Here is a 17,811-nt window from a genome sequence, read left to right as displayed (position 1 = left end):
GCTGATTCCAAATTGTTATGTAAATGCCTTCTCTCATTCAATGACCTCCTCTCCCCAAAATAAGATTTGAAGTCAGAAATCAGTGTGCTACACCTTGCTGCCAATGGGCAATTATTATTATAGCAGATAGTTCTCTAAAATTTTTTTGAAATTGCACAGTATTCTGAAATTTATTTTTATAGAATTGCAGCATATAGTCATATTATTGTGCACAAGGAGAGAGATGTCCTTGCCATACTTGTATAGGAGGAATATAACAATGAAGTATTCCTTTTTTTAATGACCTGTAATGAATCAAAAGGTGCTTGCTGTTCAGTAAAATAAAGGCAGCACAGTGGGGGTAAGCTGAAGTTTATTTTCTGTGCTTTCCCAACTTTGAAGCACAAATGTGAGCTGGTCAACACTTCGAAAAAATCTCACCATAGCAACTGTCAGACCTTGAAACATTTAAATGCATGCTCGAGAATATTCACTCTTGTATTGGTTTTTTCTTTATAAGATAGATGGCAGCACCTAAACGAGACACAGATCCAGAGGTAGAGATTGTTCCTCCCAAGAGACAAATAATATTGGAAAAGTTCCAATAAAATATAGAGCAAACCTACACACAATTAATCGTCTCTCCCAACACATCGTCCTGGATCCATGCCTGATCTGAACACATACATGCACAAAACTTACATAAATGCTCTGTTAGATTTCACGCTAATTGGTTCCGACATTGCCCCTTCTTCAGAGGTAAAATAGTAGTAAATGTTGCCTTTATGGCGATGAATCAGTGTTGTGTACTGTTAGTGAGTAATAAGCATAATGCACTATATTAGATTTTTTTACTGAAAATTTTGTTAGTTTTCTGGAATAAAATGGTCTTAAATTTCAAGTGAAAGATTGAAGATATTTAGCCTTCAGTTTTTTTAACATCAGCAGTTCACTCACCAAATTAGTGAAAGTATTTTTCTGCTGCTTATTTTCTTTCCATTGCTGTTAGCTTTTATAAGTCAGTTTATCAGACCCAGACTTTCATTCCATGCCTATAATTCATATTTTTTGTCCTAACTTTATTATATACCATGCTCGATTTTCCCCCTCTTGATTTTTCCTTACCATTCTTGCATATTTATCTGAATAAAAGTAAATGCCATTGAGCATTCTCATTCGTATTGAAAATTTATAGTCTTGTCTTTCTCCATAATTTTTAGTGATTCCTATATACTTCAAGGAGATCTGTATGTATATGAGATCTTTATCTATAGGTTTGAAGGTCTAAGGGGCTTTTACAAAGGGTTGCCAGCTTACTTCCTCCATGTAACACCAAACATTTGTATCGTCTTCCTCATATATGAGAAACTTACTCTTACATCTACAACTGACAGTGTCAGCAGTGATGAAGAACAGCTATGACAATGGTGAAAATAGCTGAAACAAGATGAAGAAATGCAGATGCATCTTTCTCTAGGATATTCATTCTCAGTGTATTTGCAAAACCACTGAAACATGAAAAAATATGTTGTGATAAGTTATTTTATTTGGCATGTATGTGTTTCTATATTATACACGCTTATTCAAAAATAAATATAACATTTCAAAAACTCGTGAGTACAGTTCCTAAAATACTCAAATTGGAAAGTACAATTTTACACTGCAGTTGTTATTTGCATTTCCTTCCGAAGGTTCTTGAGTATTTTGATGGTAAAATATTTAGATAAAGTGAATTTGAATGGCTCTTATATAAAACGTTCAAAGTACTTTTTCACTTTTGTTTTAACACCCTAAAAGATTTTTCAAAAAATTAGAACATTTGAATAAAGAAAATGTATTATTACATGACTATTTTTTATGCTAATTGACTTTAACTTGCCTGAATCAGTGTTGTATGTCTTTCCTGGTTATATATGTAAACCTGGAATATAGTTCAATCTTACTGGTACAAAAATGGGACATTTCTGGAAATGCTAAATTATGTGTGCATTTGTTTCAGCATTATGAAGAAACTTGTGCCAATATCATGGAAATATATTGTACTGTGTCTATCTTTGATTTTGATCACAGATTTTATGCATCAAAGTATTAACTTTCTCTTTGGCATTTATGAGCTATCTCGCCTCCTTAGAAGCCTTTTATTTTAGCAATATGAATTCCCAAAGATTTTTTTCTTTTCATCAAACATGTTTTCCATCTCCTTAATCTGTCAGATCAATTGCCAGTGAGCGGAGCCAGATTTTGTTCATATTTTGAAAATAGAAGAAGAGCGACATTGTTTGAAACATTACTAACCCAAAGGGAAGGGAAAAGGTCAAGGAATATGCGTGCAGTATAAATAATAAAAAAAGATTTATTTGTTCTTAAAGTTTTCAGGGAACCTACACAAAATTAAATATTTTTCTTGGAAAAAAAAAGTGTTAAATTTTTCTTGGAAAAGGAAAATGCTAAGGTAAAAATTACAGTTTACAGCCTCATTAAGAAAGCACACAGAAGCTTGATGTGTTAACTTCATCTGAATCTTGTCAATCGGACAGTGACAATGTATTCCAGCCATATTCACAAGCCTCAACGTCGGTGGCTGTTGTCTATATGCCTACCACTAGGAACAGTGCAGTAGGCTACACTTTACTTTCAAGAATGTGTGATAGATACAGAGTATCAAACAGGGCTGGGGTAGCTATTGCTTCAGCAATTATTCACATGTCCACTTCAGAAATTATTGATAGAAATAAGGTTTTTGATGAAAACTCTATATAACACAAAAATTGGCCAAGGAAGATGACTAAGTCCTACAAATACCTGCTTTATACTTCGACAGATGGAAAGGTAAAACTTTAGTTATATCAAAAAGAATGGGGAAATGTATAGACGGAGCAGTCTTGAAGAGCATATTTCATTGATAATGGAACTAGAGTCTGCACCAGCTTCTGGCACATTTGACTGCATAGAACAAGCAATATTCGATTTCTTCATGGAATCAGAAATATCTATTGAGTCTTTAGTGGCAGTTGGGTGTGTTGGAACCATAGGCGTAGATTGACTTGGAAGTCTGCTTGGGGGGGGGGGCACGATGATGATGATGTCAATTCATATATACATTAGATCAATCGACTCCACCTCTGATGCTGGGGGGGGGGCGGCAATGCCCCACACGCCCCCCTGTATCTCCGCCCATGGTTGGAACTAATGTGAACGTTGGTAAATCTGTAGGTGTCATACGTCTGCTTGAAAAAAGGTTAGATAAGCCATTGCAGTGGATTATCTGCCTACTGCATATGAACTAATTACCCTTTCGACACTTGTTTCTACATATCGCAGCATTACATATATGCTATATATTCTACATACATAGAGAGCACATCGGGACCCAAAACATTTTCAGGGAGAATCGGTAAAGATCTACAAATATGTGAAAAAATGTCAGTTGTTTCATTTCAACGCATTTAGGGGGTTGAATTTGGAAACATCCCTTCTCAGTGAATCTTTATATTACAAAAATACTGACCAAATTTCATATTTATAGCTTCAGCACACAGTTTCAGTTTGCCCCGTGATTTCTCCATATGACCCCCCCTCCCGTTGAACCCCCTTATGTTAGTCTAGAGCAGTGATTCCCAACTCTTTTTTGCCACGCCCACCCAAACATTTTGTAAAATCCTTTTGTCTCCCCCTTTTTAAGAGACACACACAGACGGGGAGGGGGCCAAAGACAATCGGAAATTGAAAAAAAAAGTATAATGTTAAACTATTGAAAAAACAACAACTTTAAATGCTGTTTTAATTAGTTTCTGTGAATTTGAAATGCTTTTTCAAGGTTAAAAACTCAAAATTTCTTTGGAGAGGTCTCTGCTCCCCCTCAATCATCAAATTAGCTTGTGTACTCCCCACCCCCAAAAGTACGTCCTACTTACCCTCCTGTCCCCTTTCTGTGACATACACAATTGAACCTCTCGATAACGGACACCCATGGGTTTTGTCCTAAACACCTAATTTTGTTCACTAAAGAAGAGTGTCTGTTAATGGAGAGCAAAATGCACTGCGGCCCGTCGACATAAGTAAAAAAAATGCATCCAATATCATGTGTGCACTAAAGAGTTTGTTGAGGGAGGTTTTATCATAGTTTTATTATTTGAAAATGAATTTCCTATGCACAATGGGAGAAGCAAAAAAACTATCAACCTGATCTAAAGCATAGGTTCCAACCTTTGAGGCAGCGGGAGCCATATATTATTGGAGAATTTTTTTTTATTCTGAGATCATTAAACATGGATTTTCATTTATCTGAAATTATTTTTTCATTATATATGAATTTTCATTGATTCTTAAATTTTTCCTTATGAAATATGAATTCTTTAGTTCTGAGAAATTATTTTTCCATTAAATATGAATTTTCATAAATCCTGATTGCTACCACTAAAAACCATATTGCCCCCATGGCATATATCCGTGGGCGTTTCTATGTTACCTTTGAACCCTCCTCCTTATGACACCCTTACAGATAGAATCCTTAGGGGTCGAATTACCAAAAACCCTTTCTTAGTTAGTCTTTACTGCATGAAACTAAACTTCTGACCGAATTACATGATAACTTCAGGGGTTTCGGCTCTGCATGATATTTGTTATCTTTGACCCCAGTTAACACCCTTATGACCCAGTTAGGTGTCAAATGTTGAAAAAACCCTTCTTAGAGTTGGTCTTTACAATATGAAGTAAAATTTCTGACTATATATATATATAAATTTCATGACTATAGATTCAGCTGTCTCAGCTTGGCGTGATTTCTCTGTTACCTATGAACCCCCGAATTTTGAAAAATTCCTTCTTAATTAGTTTTTACATAGAATGAAATGTGAATTTCAATGGTTTCTGCTCTCATGATTTCTCTGTTACCTTTGAAACCCCCTCTATGATCCCCTGAGAGATGAAATTTTGATAATCCCCCTTCTTACTTAGTCTTTACGTAATGAAATAAAACTTCTAACCAAATTTCATGGCTATAGATTCAGCAGTTTTGGCTTAATGCGTTTTAGGGTTTGAATTTCGAAAAACCCCTTCTTGGTGTTCACATCATGAAACAAAACTTCAGCTCAAATTTCAGCGGTTTCAGCTTGGTGTGATTTTTGTTACGTTTGAACCTCCTCCCCTTGTGACCCCCTTAGGTGTCAAATTTTGAAAAACCCCTTTCTTTCTTAGTCTAGGTCATGAAATAAAACTTCGAACCAAATTTCATGACTATATATTCAGCAGTTTTGGCTTGGCGTGTTTTCCCTATATTACCTTTGAACCCCCTTAGAAGTCAAGTTTCGAGAAACCCCTTCTTAGTTGGTCTTTACGTTATGAAATAAAACTTCTGACCACAAAATTTTATTACTATAGCTTCAACGGTTTTGGCTCGGCATGATTTCCTTATGTTACTTTTGAACCCCCCCTTAGGAGTCAAATTTCCAAAAAAAAACCCCTTCTTAGTTAGTCTTTATGGCATGAAACAAACTATTGGCCAAATTTGATGTTCATAGCTTCAGTAGTTTCAGCTCGGCGATGATGAATCGGTCAGGATGTTATTTTATATATATAGATTATTTATATATATAGCAAACAAATCGCCAGACAAAATGTCTCATGCCCGATGGCTAACTCATGCTAATCGAATTTTATGTTTGTACTTTTCAATGGAATCTCCTTCTGAAACCTTAGTAATTCTTGTAATGTATGTCGTCAAGGTTTTACACTCCAACCTGTGTGGTTTGCTATCAAAATTCACCCTTTCTGTAAGAATGGAGCACAGCACCTGTTCAAACTCATTGCTGCAACTAGGTATTTGCCCGCAGAACTGAAAGGCAAAATATATCCTGTATATAAGTCTTTCTCTCTCAAAGAAACAGTTACTTCCCTCACTCTGAAAATTTATTGATTGCAATGCTGACTGACTCATTTGAAAGCCCGCCGCGTTTTGAAAGCCCATAGCATTCAAAAAATAGACTCTGACTGTGTCGATTTCCTATTGTAAAATTAGATGCATCATCTTAAATTGATCTGATTGACTGGCAGAAGGATAAGATATCTGATCCACCAATATTGAAATCTATACCTGATAAAGACATTCAACTGTTTCCAAAAAGCAGAAGGAGAACTGCCTTTACTACACCTGCCATGTCATACACAAGCTGTTGAAAAGGCAGTCAAGACTGTTACAGAAACTTTAGTCACATTGTGTAAGAAATCTGAGAGAGAAGACAGTCTCGAAAAGCAATGCTGAAATTCGATAGCAAGAAGGATTTTCACGCTATTTGAAATACAGTAATAATAATATAAATGTCATTTTTGTAAAGTTTTTTTTGTAATAAATGAATTACTGGTGCAATTTGTATTTGTTTTATAGACACACGTTTAAAATTTTTTTTAAATCCTTACTCTGTAAACAACTCATGAAATTTTTTTTTTCAAAATATAGCACAGAAGATAACCCATTCTAAAAAAAATTATGTGAGCTAGACAACATTTTTGGCACCCTTTTCTTGCTGTGCCAGATAGAAATTTAAAAAAAAATGTCCATACAATGGTGACCCACACTACTGTACATACCAGAAAAGACATACAACACTTATTTATACAAGTTGAATTTGTGTTTCCATTTTCCGTTTATGTTCCAATTTCCATTTGCATGAAAATATTCATGTAATAATCCAATTTTTTAATCAGATATTCTAATTTTATTTAAAAAGTTTCAAAACAATTCCTTACTTTCAGGAAATTAGGATGGTGTGGTTGAAAGTTATTCTTTTTTGGCATTTCTTGGAAACATGCAGGTCACCAGATAACACTTGGGTTTTTCAAAGAGAATATCATGGTCTTGGATCATGCTATTCTCTTTGGCAACACCCAATACTACTTGCATATTTTTAGGGAATGATTGAAATACAGGAACACGCAAAACTTTCAATAGAAAAGAAGAAAGAATGAGAATATTATATATATCTATCTATATATATATAGTAATAAAAAAGATGAAAAATACACCTCAAGAGTCCATGGTAACAATGCCAGCTCTTCAAACATCTTATGCGAAACTAATCAATCCTATTGGAGAAACGCAAGTCAAGCAGGGGAAATGTGTGTAAGTACAAGCTTTGTTCCAAACGTACATTGTAAGAGATGTGTTTGCTACAAAAAAAGAACTAAACAAAACCTCAAAAAAGAAAACTTTCAGCCACAGCCATCATTAACAATTCATTATCCTGAAAATAATGAATTTTTAATGATGGCCGCAAAAGCCTTGTTTGTTTCATTTAGTTTGAAGATTTTCTATTTTTTAAAATAAGTTTTAGGGTGTTCCATTTTTTTTAAACAGAGAAGAAAAAGTATTTTCACATTTTATAAGAGGCATTCAATCTACTTTATGTGAAGTTTTTCATAGATATGCTGAAGGACTTCTTAGAAGAGGAAAAAGGGCAAATTACAGCCATACTATAAATTTGGGCTTTGCAACTTGAGTATTACCGTGAACTGCGTTTGTGAGTTTCTGGGTTGTTCTATTTTTTTTTTTAGCAAACGTGTATTATCAGGGGATTAATTAACAATACATTTGTAATAAAAATGATTTTTAATTTTTAAGTATAGGTACACAATTTTCTGTAGTTTTTCACCCAAAATTTGTTTCCAAATGTATTTGTTCTGAATGATAAATCAAAATTCCGTATAAATTAATCCCTTTCTTAAGAAAAAATCTTGTAATTAATCTGATGCATGGCTTACAAGTTAATTAAAATTAGATCTGTTATTATCTCAGTGATATTTTCATGCAAGATGGAATCAGAACCTTAAATTAATTTAAATGTTTTTTTATTTGTATAAATTAAGTCGCTGTAGATAATTGTATTTCAGTTATATATGTATAGTATTTATACTGCATGTTTTAAATTAATAAACATTGTCTATTTTTTGATAGCTTAAGTTAGGCACATTCGGGTAGAATAATTATGAATATACACTCCATGTGGCCATAACTTGATTGGTTTGCTTACTATAAGCAAAACACATTTTTGTTCTGTGTCAGGTGTAGGTTAATTAAAAAATTAGAATGAAAGTTTACTTAAATCCATTATTTGATGGGGGGGGGGGTAAATAATTGTTACCAAGTGAGAACACAAAAACATTGCTTCTAAAGCATCTCCAAGATTATAAAAGTAAATAAAAGGGAAATATGTTAATTTTTTTTAAAGAAAAATATTTTTCAGTATTTGCAACTAAATATATTTTCATTAATAAATGGTTGTTGTGCATCACAAATAAGGGTCCTACTGTTCTTTTGAATGTAAGTTTCTAACAAAAAAAAAAAAAAAGAAAAAAAATTATTAGTTTTTATAGTGTGATGTTACCAATGAGTATCTCAAAGATGCTTATAAAATCATGAAAAAGTAGTAGTTTACAATTTAATCATTTAAGTTTTACAGAAATTATAGAAGCCTTGTTAGGGAAAATTCATATTGTTATAGTTTTGTTTAAGGGAAAAATCTAACTGCCATCACAATTGTAAGCTGTTTTGTGAAGGTACTATAATTATGTTTTCCCCCATAAATCAGGCAATTAGCAAAAATCTGAGGATGATGTCACTCTCTGCTATCCATATGAAGGTTTTTAACAGCTGGCTGATGAGAAGATATATTTAGGAAAGAGACAATGTGATAGTGGAGAGTGACATCAACCTCGGATAAGTGGCCATGTGGTGGCATTGTCAGCAATTGTGAGCTTTGGCCTGAGTTAGGTCAGACCGTCCATGTATGGTCCCGTTCAGTGCTCACAAGCTCCAAGGAAAGATTGAAATATTTCTTGCCTCTGTAGTCTAGTGGTCTAGGGCGTTCACCTGGAAAGTGAAAGGATGTGGGTTTGATTCCCCGGTGGGGCAGTTGAATTTACTCTTTCCACAATATATCTTCGCATCAACCAGCTATTAAAAACCTTCAAGTTAACAAAAATTCAAGTTTATTAGAACACTATCGTGCTATTTATAGTCAGCGTTATGGTAAAACAGTTATCACAACAGTGGATTAAAAAAATGAAATTGATAGTTTAGTTAATCAAGCTGATCCTCTCTTCCCTCGAAGCCAGTATGTGAAAGAAGGTAAACATTTGTGTTGAAACTGCATTACATAACTGATAAGATTAAGATTGCTATATAGCTCAATCTTTATTTACTTGTGCTATGTGTGAATTCTATGTAATAGCTGATATATTACCCTATTGATATTCTCAAGCCCCATGTATATATATATCATATATATATATCATGGTTGGATTTTAGTAGCTTTGGAATCGGCTTCAAGCTGTTTCTTTTAATAAGTACTATCTCAGTCAAACATAAAATGATTTTAGTATGACAAAATGACAAAAGTATATGCTTTCGAGATTAATATTATTGCCGTGCAAGAAAATCTGCTACTATTAATTACATAATCATATTTAAATGGGTGAAACATAAATTTTTCTTTATTTCTTATGCTGTGCTGGTTGTTTTGCTCGATTCAAGGAACTGGGGTGAAATTTTAAAGTTAAATATGCGATATATATTTTTTAAAGAATTTTTACCTTACCCTTTTCTTTTCCTTACTGCTGTTTTTTTTGGTACAGCATATTGTTGAAGCTGTTTAAGAGGTCCTCCCTCTTACTTTTGAACTGCACTACTGAACACCTTGACTCTTCTTTAAATTTCTTCCTTCTATTTGTTCAACTTGGCGAGGGCCAGTTCTGGACACTTTTCAAGTGTAAGCGAATAATATTTTGGTCACAAAAAATTGCCATCCTCTTCAGTTGGCACCCTAAAAAATCACCCCTTCAGTTGGTGCTCTAAAAAATCGGCCCCTTTCAGTTGGTGCTTTGTGCGGCTGTGAAGTGTGCGGGATTCAAGATCTGGCCCTGAACACTGCTCCAATTAGTGCTACTTTAACAAGTTTAGACAGTGTTAAACAAGTAGAAGAAAGAAATTCAAAAGGAGAGTCGAGGTTTTAACGCTTCCTAACATATGAATGATAAGACACCAGCCTTTGGCTGTGCAGGTCTGGGTTCAAAATCCCAGTTGGGACATGGATGTATTTTCCCAGGCATTTGTATTGAACTGTAGGTTCTCATCTAGTAACCTTGGCAGCAAAAATGACTGTGGTGTGACAGTCAGAGAGGTGAGGTGGAAGCAACAAGTTAGTAGGTTATTTTGCCTCTATAGTGCATGAATGTGAAATATTATTGGCCTGATAGATCTATGTGGGGGAAGACTTTTTTAAACGGGAGGATCTGAAGCAATCACCAGTCTGACTCTATTCTTAAATAATTGGTGAGCATAAAATCTCCTGATGATGTCAACCACTAGTGTTTGGGAAAGTTGAAGATAAATTTGAACTGAGAAAACACACAGCGGTAGTCCAAGAAATTTTTTTTATTGGTATCATGTTACGACTTATGTACTCAAGTTTATGAAAATTTTTGTTGACAAAGGTTTTGAAAATAGATGTTTTGGAATTGTAACTGACCTGACATGGTTGTTTGAATACATGAATGGCACTAGTTATATGAAGTATTAGAAGAGAGTGTGTAGAACGCACAAGTACATCCAGCCATAATACCTAGTGCCAGAGTGGCGCAGTGGTAAGATGCTTGTCTTCCACTGGGGATGAAGGTTACCGTCAAGGTCCACGGGTTTGAATCCGGGCATAGAATGTCAGAAACAAGTTCTTTACCTACCGAACCTGGGGCAACCACAGATAGATAACGGCTTCATTTCCTACCTCAACTTCACTGGTTGGAAATTGCTGTATGGTGATATATATGACCAGAGTTGATGTGTGGTAAAGTAGTCATAATACTTTAGAATTGTATCATTTGGCCTCTGGTCAGTATGGTGCTGTGGGTAAATAAATTTATTTTTCATTTTGGAACTATTTATTTTGTAACAAATGTTTAACAATTGAAAAATTATTTCAATATTTATTTATAATAATGAAGATTTTAGGCATAAAGGATGTGTAGAAAAGGAGCATTTATTCAGAATGATTCAGAAATTGAGTGATAGAGTTGCTGCATTTCAACTATTTCGACATGTAGTTCAACATGATACAGCAATACCTTGACTAAAAAAGATAATTTGTTTAGAAAACTTACTCATTAGCTGAAATCTTTGTTAGCTGAAACACAATTTCTCTTAGGTTTCTTTGGAATTCGTGTAATTCGTTCCAGGTGCGGCCTGAAATTTGAGGGTAAGTTTTACAAACCCAAAGAAGAAGTTAATTCTTTCAGTGGCAACCCTGAGATATCTTGTCAAACTTGATCTGCTTTATTTCAGTCACCCTTGAAATATCTTGGCTTCTAAAAATGCATTATAAAGTTGTTTTTACAGTCAAACATGTTTTCTATATCCCCTTGAAAAAATTGAACTTGTCACGACAGTGGAAAAAAATATTTGTGGGTTTCTTTAGAACTATGTAATATCGTTTTTATCATGGGATGTTTTTGCAACAGTTTTGCTCATAAGTGAAGCTGAAAAAGTTCGATTAAAACCTATATGATCCACTTCCTCTCTGAATTTTGACGCGAGAAAAATATATTTAAAAATTTACTCAACAATCGAATATAATAATGGAAAAAAAAATATTTACCACTTGAGAAAAAATAATTTAGTACTCCACTTAGGGTATAAAGATATCAGTATTGAAGTGGTGAGAGATGCCATTGACGCGCTATAACGTGTCAAATACCCGGAATTTCGGAAAAGGATGCATAAAAGCACTTCCTCCATGTTCACGCATCCTCCGGGACGCGTTCTTTTCTAGTTCTAAGAAAAAAGTTGAGAGAAAACCTCCCCAACTTTTTTTCTTCTTTTTACCGTGTATCATTATCGCTCGACCTTGAAAAACTGGTTTTACTACTTTGTACACTGTACCGTATTGATATACACGTGAATTGTTGAAGAATAACATGACGGATATCTAGTTGCTTCCCTGAATGAGTGGCCGTGTTGTACAGAAGTTTCAAATTTTGGATTTTTTATTACCCTGATTTTTTATTTTCTCCTCCCGGTTATATACGGGAAATTATGGTACTTTCGCGGCTATTGGCCGGCATTCAAAGACTGCGTTTCTACGGCGTAAATTCGTTTTGTTTATACAATATTGTGAACACACATTTTTTTAAAATCGTAAAGGATTGGAACGCCTGTTCCAATCCAACTTTCCCGAGATCGGGGAAAAAAACTGAATCTGTAAAAACTCGACCTTGAATATCCACAGTTTTGTCATCTGCTGCTATGCGGTAGTCACCGTTTCACATCGCTAAAATCACGGATGTGTAAGCAGAATCTGCTTTTGGAGCAGAAGGATCTAATTCTTCAGAGATATATAGTATAAAAGAAATTATTTTATCCCTATATTTTAATTCTCTACAAAAATATTTTTAATTTTTGATCTCCGTTTAGGGAAGGGGGAAGAAACCCCTTATAACCCCCCCCCCCCCCCTCAAATTTTGCTTTTGGTGAAAATCCGTGTTTGGAACTTGCGATTGCGCAATGGTAATCGGCTAAAAATGTGATTTTCTAAAGATTTCAAATTTTGTATTGACTATCCTTTGAAAAACTTCTGGTTGCCACGGCGATCACACAGACCTACAACACAAATATGCATACATTAAACTTCAAATGCACGCATTACCAGTTTGGAGGATAGATGCAATGCCGCGAGGGGGAGGGACAGGCGGCCCTAGTGTCCTGGGCTTTGGACTAGAGGGGGGCAGCAAATTCACCCTTTATAACTGCTGCTTCTACATTACATGGGTGTGCCAAAATGTGTACTTGCCCATTTGAGAAAGTATCTATAGTTTGTTTCAGGTTAACTTTGCAGTGAAGAGAAAGGTAGAGAGTGTATTCCTTTGCCGCAAAATATAGTTCCCATACATCAGAGGTTTCTGATGATCATTTATATAGAATATTTCAATTTTTTTTATAATTTCGAAAAAGATACTGAAAAAATACCGTTTTGAACCAATGTTTATTCGTTTAAAATTTTAAAATTAGAAAAAATATTGGTTACCATTATCAAAAATCCATGGCGAGCTCAAGAACACTTTGGCGCGATTTCCAAGAAATTTTCCCCGGCAATATCACGGTTGTGCTTTTTTTTTGGTTGCACAATTATATATATATTATATCGTCATTTTGTTGAATTTTCCAATAGATACAATTTTTCATTCAGTTTTGCATGTAGTTATAGGCCTACACACCGAGACGAATATTCAATCAGTTTTTTTTTCTCCCGAAAATAGCCTCCAACGAATTCAGATATTCACTCATTGATTACAGGAAGTTTCCCTCTTTCACGACAGTGCCGATACCGTTGTGAGAGGCTCTCTTTATGTGTGTAGGTTACGGTTCCAGGCACCCCCCCCCCTCCTTTTTTAAAATTATATATTTCTTGCCGTGTTCGTAGGATAGGGGTGGTTTCTGAATTCCAATAGCGGAGGGTGTTGACATAAGTAATGTCTCTTTTGCACCCACACCAACACGCTATCTTCTCCCCCACAGCAGAGGCTGTTCCTCCAGATGCCCCTTCCGTGTCTCTCCAGATAAATATAAATAAGCAAGAGAGAGAGAGAGAGACCCACAATGGTTTAGGCTTGCAGTGTATTTTTTCCTTTTGTGACAGTCGTATCTTTCTTTTCACCAGAGATAGAAACTCGCTAAAACGTTCTCCGTTCTTTTTGGCAATAATGCATAAAGCACGTTATTGAAAAGGAAGGAATTTTGGATTGCAGATGGCCTGATGGAACATATGTTGGAGCAACAATTAATAAGTAATAGAGAATCCGATAGTTCTACAACATCAAGTGAGGATTCCATAGAATGGGAATCCGTAAAAAATGACTAAAACTGTAGTGATAACAAGTGGCATCGACGTATATGCGTTCGGGTGGGTGAGCAACGGAAATTTCGGCAAGAAAAATGAGTAAAAGAATTCAAAATTTTTCCTTATCATTTTTATTATTATTATTTGGGGCTATTCCCAAATTCAAACGTGAAAACCGGGTTAATAGAAGTTACTAAGATACTTTTCAATAAAAAAAAAAAAAGATTTTTTTTTTTCAAAAACCGCACTTTAATTTCTGAAAGTATCAACAATGGTTTTTTTTTCATTAGCTAATTGTTACTAACTGACTGCAATGTTTTCTACAAGCATTACGTTATATGTAAAAAATATTTTTTTCTGCGAAATTGGCGAGAATCAGCCATACCTTACAGAGGCTGTGCGTCGATACATAGGTTAAGAGGCTTTCGTTGTCATAGCAACGAGTGATGCGGTTCCCTGGTAGCTTCCTGTTCACTGCAAAGTTAACCTGAAATGAACTATAGTTGCGGCGCTAGATAGATGGCACCACCTACTGAACACAAAACACTCCAAATGCTGGACACGCACACATAAGTACACTGTTAAGTTTCTCCAACACAAATCTGATATAGTTCAGGTGTTAAAATAAGTGGCAGTTAAATGGTGACAGATGAGAATGGTGGACCAGCAGGGAAGGAAAATAAAATCATTCTACCAGGAAAACCAAAGTATGAATAGGGAATGAGAAGATAAGTATCTGAGAGAAGAGAGAGAGAGAGAGAGAATCTAATATTTGCTTTAAATTTGATCAGAAGATATTGAAAGTGCTAAGATTTTTTTAACAAAATATAAAATCAATCAGAAAGGACTTGATTCATAGATACCTTCTTCTCCTACCCAGAACATGACCCACCGCTCTGTCTCAATGAAGAAATATAAGCAAGTGATCAAAGACCTGGGTCATGCTGGAAGAAAATTCATAGAGATACAAGTGAATTATAGGGGGAGGGGGGGGGCATAAGTTTTTTCCAGATAAATTTTTTTTGAGAGGGAAGATGAGAAGGGATATGTAGAAGTTTTCAAAGAGATAAGTAGACTGTTGTGTCAAATAGGGTGGTATATGGGGAATATGATGTTTGAATCAGTTGTCAATTTGGAGACTTACAATATTCAAGAAATGCCATGACAGGTATGTGCAGAATATTGTACTTGAAATATTTTGGCTCTGTAAATTGCACGAGTATAATTTTTTTGGGAAGAGGAATGTTTTTTTTTACAGCTACCCCTTGCTGGGTTCTTACCTGTTGTTGGCTGTATGTTGTATCACGTGGTAACATAATTGTTACATGAAGTAGGTAATGAAAAATGATAAAATCAGTTTTAATTGAAAATAAATGATAGTTCATAAAATAAAGATCAATTAAAGCATATCAGTTTTATTTGATATGCCTGATTATTAAAATTTTGAGCATTTCCAATGCATAATAAATTAGATAAACATGCATCCAAAGAAGGTATCAAGTTTCTGATTCCAAGAAGGAGAAAAAAAAAACAAGTTTTTAATCAAAAGTTTTAAAAATATGAAACTTTTACTATTGGAATGCTATTGCATCGGAAAAAGTTATTTCATATTCTTCAAATCTCAATATGTGTATGGCTATGTATAAAATTTTATGTTATATTGTCTTTTATTATTATCAAGTGCTTTAAGTGTAGATGATAATATCAGAGTGATGATAAAGTTTGTTTTGTTGAAAAATAAAACATTCTAATAATTTATTGTAAATTTATCCTTATTTTCAATCTTTTGAAGAAAATATTTCATCATGTTATTTGTATGGTATACAGTGAAATGAATGAAAGAAGAAAATGTATTGACTTCATTTTATTTATTTTTAATGTCAATTATTCCTACTATCTATTATGCGTATTGTGGTACATTATTTTGTATATTGCATTGTACCGTACATGTGAAAGAGAAACTTTGTTCAGCCAGACACTGATTGTGTACATATGATGTTTCATACTGAAGTTGTGGTTGATATTTTGCTTTTGGTATGTTTATATATATATATGGTAAAAGTCTGGTATAACGAGTATGGCTTATAATGAGAATTTTGCTGTTATGATTGATTTTCAAGTGATTGTCAAAAAGTTAATTTTGAAGATGCCGATTTCTCATAATAAGAAGTCTGTTACAATAACGATTGTTTTCACTGTTGTGAGCTATCATTATAACAGACTTCTGCTGTGTATGTTGTATATGAAGCCAACTGGTTTCTTTCAAAACAGAGCTGCTTAAGTGAGCAAAGAGCTAAACCAAATTTAAGAAAAATAATTCATACAATAGAACTTTGATTAGTCGGGGTAATGTTTTTTGAATTACCTCAGAAAATAGAGAATATCCTGAAAATGTGGAAAAAGTCTGTGCTGGTCGCAGGTAATTTTATTCACAAACAAATAAAAATGGATTTTTAATACATAATGATAATTGTAAGAATTATGCAAAAAATATCTTTAAATCACTAGTTGAACTGCTTTCCTTACCTGTCATGTGCCGCATTAAACCAATGAAAAGTACAGGTGACCTGTTGACCTGGGTCTGTTACATGTCTTGGTTGATGGAGGTTCTATTGTATATGGTAAAAAATAATCTTGTTTTATTAATAGTAATTATTTTCGTACCAATTATAAATACAACATAAACATGGACGTTGTGTGTATGAGAGAGATTTTGTAGTAAATTTTTAGAAAATTTATCAACATACCTTTTTAGGTTTGAAGGCCTTAAGGGTTTCTACAAGGGAATTGTGCCAAACATGCTGAAGGTTACTCCATCCACTGCTATCACTTTTCTTGTTTATGAGAAATTGTCAGCAGCATTATTGCAGAGGAGGAAAACCTGATTTTTTTCTTGAAATGTAAAAAAAACATTGGCAGTTTTCAAAAGTGTAACAAATTTTTTTTTGTATTATTGTTCTATTTCTAGTCTGTGCTTTTTCATTTTTTTTCCATTCTGTGAATAAAGCATTAAACTCATTATTATATTGAATTTATTTTTTAGTGTTCACTTTCTATGATTTTAAAAATTTCTGATAATGTTTATAATTTCTATTATGAGGTTTAATTCACTCAATTTTCAGGAAAGGACAATGAATAAATTTTCTTGTCATGGTCTTCATTTGTTATGTTAGTAACTCTTTATTATGTTAGTTTTTTTTGCGCCACAATATTAAATTATTGTGTATTTAATCAGTTAGTTACTCTGTGAAAAATGAATATCCAATCTAAGAGTAAGCCGTATGAAGTAATTTTCAAGTCAAATTTAACTATATAGGTATTTGCCTTTATAATCCTTTTTTTTCAATTTTATGATAAGTTGCAGTTTATTACACATTGTGCTGGATCCCAGCCCTGAACGAATGTATTAAACTGAATAGGCTCGTGGCATGGTAAAATTTCATTTGGCATTTATGAATTATAATTACAGTATCTTATCATTAAATTTATTTAAAGTACCCACAGGCATGGAAAAATTGTCATTGGCTTTAGGCAAATAGTCAAAATTTAATCAACAAAAGTTTTGGAATGTGTGTACAGTGTTGAAACACTGCTACTATTTAACCCAGGCTCCCCACACTGTGGCCAAAGAGGTGTACATCAGCAAGTGCAGTGATGTGTTATTTGTAAACACATCAAAAAAATGATATGCACTATTTTAAATAAGAAATGAGATGTAAAATTTATCTGTAAAAAATGAAATTCGCAATGCTGCCAATATATGTTAAAAAAGTGTTCCCTGAATTTAATTTTATTCTGGATTTATATTTACCAGAAAATGTATGAAAGGTGAGAAATTTTGAACTAATGAATCAACCAAGTACTTAAATAGTGTTAATTATTGGGAAAACATGCTATATAAAATTAATATATGTGACAAAGTATAATCATATGCGATAATAACAAATAAAGA

At 33.9% G+C, this 17,811-nt stretch overlaps 1 protein-coding gene across 2 annotated transcripts in view; it reads left to right on the top strand.

Annotated features, from left to right (window-relative positions):
* LOC149065673 (solute carrier family 25 member 32) overlaps window positions 1–16,883 on the top strand; it is a 31,039-nt gene extending 14,156 nt beyond the window's left edge. The window contains exon 7 of one of the 2 annotated variants that reach the window (XM_089254099.1): window positions 16,615–16,883. In XM_089254099.1, coding sequence (XP_089110225.1) covers window positions 16,615–16,744 — 130 coding nt within the window. In that variant the 3' untranslated portion in view covers window positions 16,745–16,883. Of the gene's footprint in view, window positions 1–1,253; window positions 1,824–16,614 lie in introns of those variants that run through there. The other variant, XM_089254098.1, reaches the window with a different exon arrangement.
* The last annotated feature ends 928 nt before the right edge of the window (window positions 16,884–17,811 follow it).

Source organism: Pholcus phalangioides, unplaced genomic scaffold, assembly GCF_987345545.1.
Source record: "Pholcus phalangioides strain wild (caught in Gottingen) unplaced genomic scaffold, Ppha-v1.0 ptg000039l_1, whole genome shotgun sequence".
Lineage (NCBI taxonomy): Eukaryota > Metazoa > Arthropoda > Arachnida > Araneae > Pholcidae > Pholcus > Pholcus phalangioides.
The sequence above is the reverse complement of the archived record's forward strand: the minus strand, read 5'-3'. Positions and strand labels throughout refer to the sequence as shown.